Source organism: Triticum aestivum, chromosome 4A (genome assembly GCF_018294505.1).
Source record: "Triticum aestivum cultivar Chinese Spring chromosome 4A, IWGSC CS RefSeq v2.1, whole genome shotgun sequence".
NCBI lineage: Eukaryota > Viridiplantae > Streptophyta > Magnoliopsida > Poales > Poaceae > Triticum > Triticum aestivum.
The window spans coordinates 13,663,467-13,665,770 of NC_057803.1; the positions used below are offsets into that span (position 1 = coordinate 13,663,467).

General features: G+C 63.5%; 1 protein-coding gene across 1 annotated transcript; it reads left to right on the plus strand.

The window, feature by feature from the left end:
- The first annotated feature begins 310 nt into the window (after nt 1-310).
- LOC123081580 (embryonic protein DC-8) lies at nt 311-2,088 on the plus strand. The gene is made up of 2 exons (XM_044504137.1): nt 311-712; nt 809-2,088. The coding sequence occupies exons 1-2, from the start codon at nt 391-393 to the stop codon at nt 1,918-1,920; spliced, it is 1,434 nt and encodes a 477-aa protein (XP_044360072.1). The 5' UTR covers nt 311-390; the 3' UTR covers nt 1,921-2,088.
- The last annotated feature ends 216 nt before the right edge of the window (nt 2,089-2,304 follow it).

A 2,304-nucleotide genomic window follows, 5' to 3' on the forward strand; every position in this document is an offset into this window, starting at 1 on the left:
CAGAAATCATGCGAATCAAAAGCTCGCAACGGTCCGTCGTGTCCGCACACACGCGAGGTTCACCTGGACAAAGAGAAGGCGCCGAAGCGACTAGAAGCAGCTTGCGAATTCAGAGCCATCGCCTCCCGAGTTCCGACGGCCGCGTGTGTGCCGACTAGAGCAAGACGACGACGTGTCTGGGCTACGTGACACCCTGCCCGGACACCCGTCGCCGCGCCACCCGCCTCGCCCGCACCAACCCCTCCACGCGTCCGCCCCCTCCCGCCCCATAAAACCCCGCGCCGCGCCACAAAACCCGAACCCGATCACTCCTACTGATTCCCTCGCAATCCTCCATTCAGAGCACGCAAAGCACACAACACGAGCAGCTCGGGACAATCAATCCAATCAATGGCGGTGTCGAAGAGGCTCGCGGCGGCGGCGCTGCTGGTGCTGCTCGCGCTGGCGGCGCCCGCGGCCGCCAAAACGACGCGGGAGGCCGCCGAGGCGGCGTCCGCGGCGAAGACGACGCCGGGCGGCGCGGAGGTGGCGCCGGGCAAGGAGGAAGAGTCGTGGACGGGGTGGGCCAAGGACAAGATCTCCGAGGGCCTCGGCCTGGACAAGATCTCCGAGGGGCTGGGGCTCAAGCACCACGCCGACGAGGAGGAGGCCGCCCGCAAGGCCGGGCACACCGTCAAGTCCGCCCGCGAGACCGTCCAGCACACCGCCTCCGGTACGTATGCGTGCTCCCGCGCAGCCGCGCTCGGCACGCTGTTCATCCTGAATGACACTGATGCTGATGACGGTCGTTGATTTGTGTGTGTTGCAGAGACGGGGAGGCAGGCGAGCGGCAAGGCTTCGGACGCCAAGGAGGCGGCGGAGCAGGCGGCGACCGGGGCGGCCAACAAGGCGGGGCAGGCCAAGGACAAGGCGGCGGAGACGGTGAAGGGCACGGCCGGCGAGGCGTCTAAGAAGGCGGAGCAGGCCAAGCACAAGACCAAGGAGACCGCGGAGGCGGCCGCCAAGACTGGCGCCGAGACGCACGAGCGGTCGAAGCAGGGCAAGGCCAAGGTTGAGGAGACGGCCAAGGAGAAGGCCGGACAGGGGTACGAGACTCTGAAGCAAACCAAGGACGCGGCCGCCGAGAAGGCCGGCACCGCCAAGGACACGGCTGCGGAAAAGGCTGGCCAGGGGTACGAGACGCTGAAGCAGTCCAAGGACGCCGCCGCGGAGAAATCCGGCGGCGCCACGCAGACGGCCGCGGAGAAGGCAGCGGCAGCCAAGGACGCCGCCGCGGAGAAAGCCGGTGGCGCCACGCAGACGGCCGCTGAGAAGGCAGCGGCTGCGAAGGACGCAGCCGCGGAGAAGGCCGGCGCCGCCAAGCAGACGGCAGCAGAGAAGGCAGCGGCAGCGAAGGATGCCGCCGCTGAGAAGGCCCGCGCCGCGAAGGACGCGGCGTGGGAGACGACGGAGTCCGCCAAGGACGCCACATGGCAGGCGCAGGAGAAGCTGAAGCAATACAACGACGTCGCGTCGGAGAAGGCCGCGAACGTGAAGGACGCCGCTGCGGAGAAAGCCGGCGCGACCAAGCAGACGGCCGCGGAGAAGGCAGCGGCAGCGAAGGATACCGCCGCGGAGAAGGCCGCGGCCGCCAAGGATGCCGCGTGGAAGAACGCCGAGGCGGCCAAGGGCACTGTCGGGGAGAAGGCAGGGGCGGCCAAGGACGCCACGTTGGAGAAGACGGCGTCGGCTAAGGACGCCGCGTGGGAGACGGCGGAGGCGGCCAAGGACACGGCCTGGGAGACGGCGGAGGCGGCCAAGGGGAAGGCCAACCAGGGGTACGAGAAGGTGAAGGAGAAGGTTGGGGAGGTGAAGGACAAGGTCACCGGCGCGGCAGCCGACGGCAAGGGCAAGAAGCACCGCAAGGACGACGAGCTGTGAATGAGCACCACCCCTCTGCATTTCTTGCCACAGTTCTTCTTCCATGAATGTTTTCAGTGTTCGAGCTAGTCTTTTTTTCCTTGTGCTGTTCCTCTTGTACAATAATGTGACCATCTGTAGAGAACCCTCCACGATCAAACAAGTTCCTTTTGAAAAATTTGTTGTCCTCAATCTTTTTACAAATTTGATCCTTCTGAATTTAAGTATTTAAAAAAAACTACCACATTTTGCCGAAGCGTATCTACAAACTACCACTTTATGAATTTGTGCCGAAAACTACCACCTTTTAACTAATATTTGACTAAAAACTGCCATACCGGAAAAGTGCCCACTTCGCCTCTTCTAAATGCCTTTCTGACAGAATGGGCTCACAAGTCAGGTTGA

Bases quoted from the DNA above. Each gene is read 5' to 3' on its own strand.
- LOC123081580 (XM_044504137.1), top strand. From the start codon at position 391: ATGGCGGTGTCGAAGAGGCTCGCGGCGGCGGCGCTGCTGGTGCTGCTC. The intron at 713-808 runs GTACGTATGCGT...TGTGTGTTGCAG, and splicing joins CGTCCAGCACACCGCCTCCG to AGACGGGGAGGCAGGCGAGC.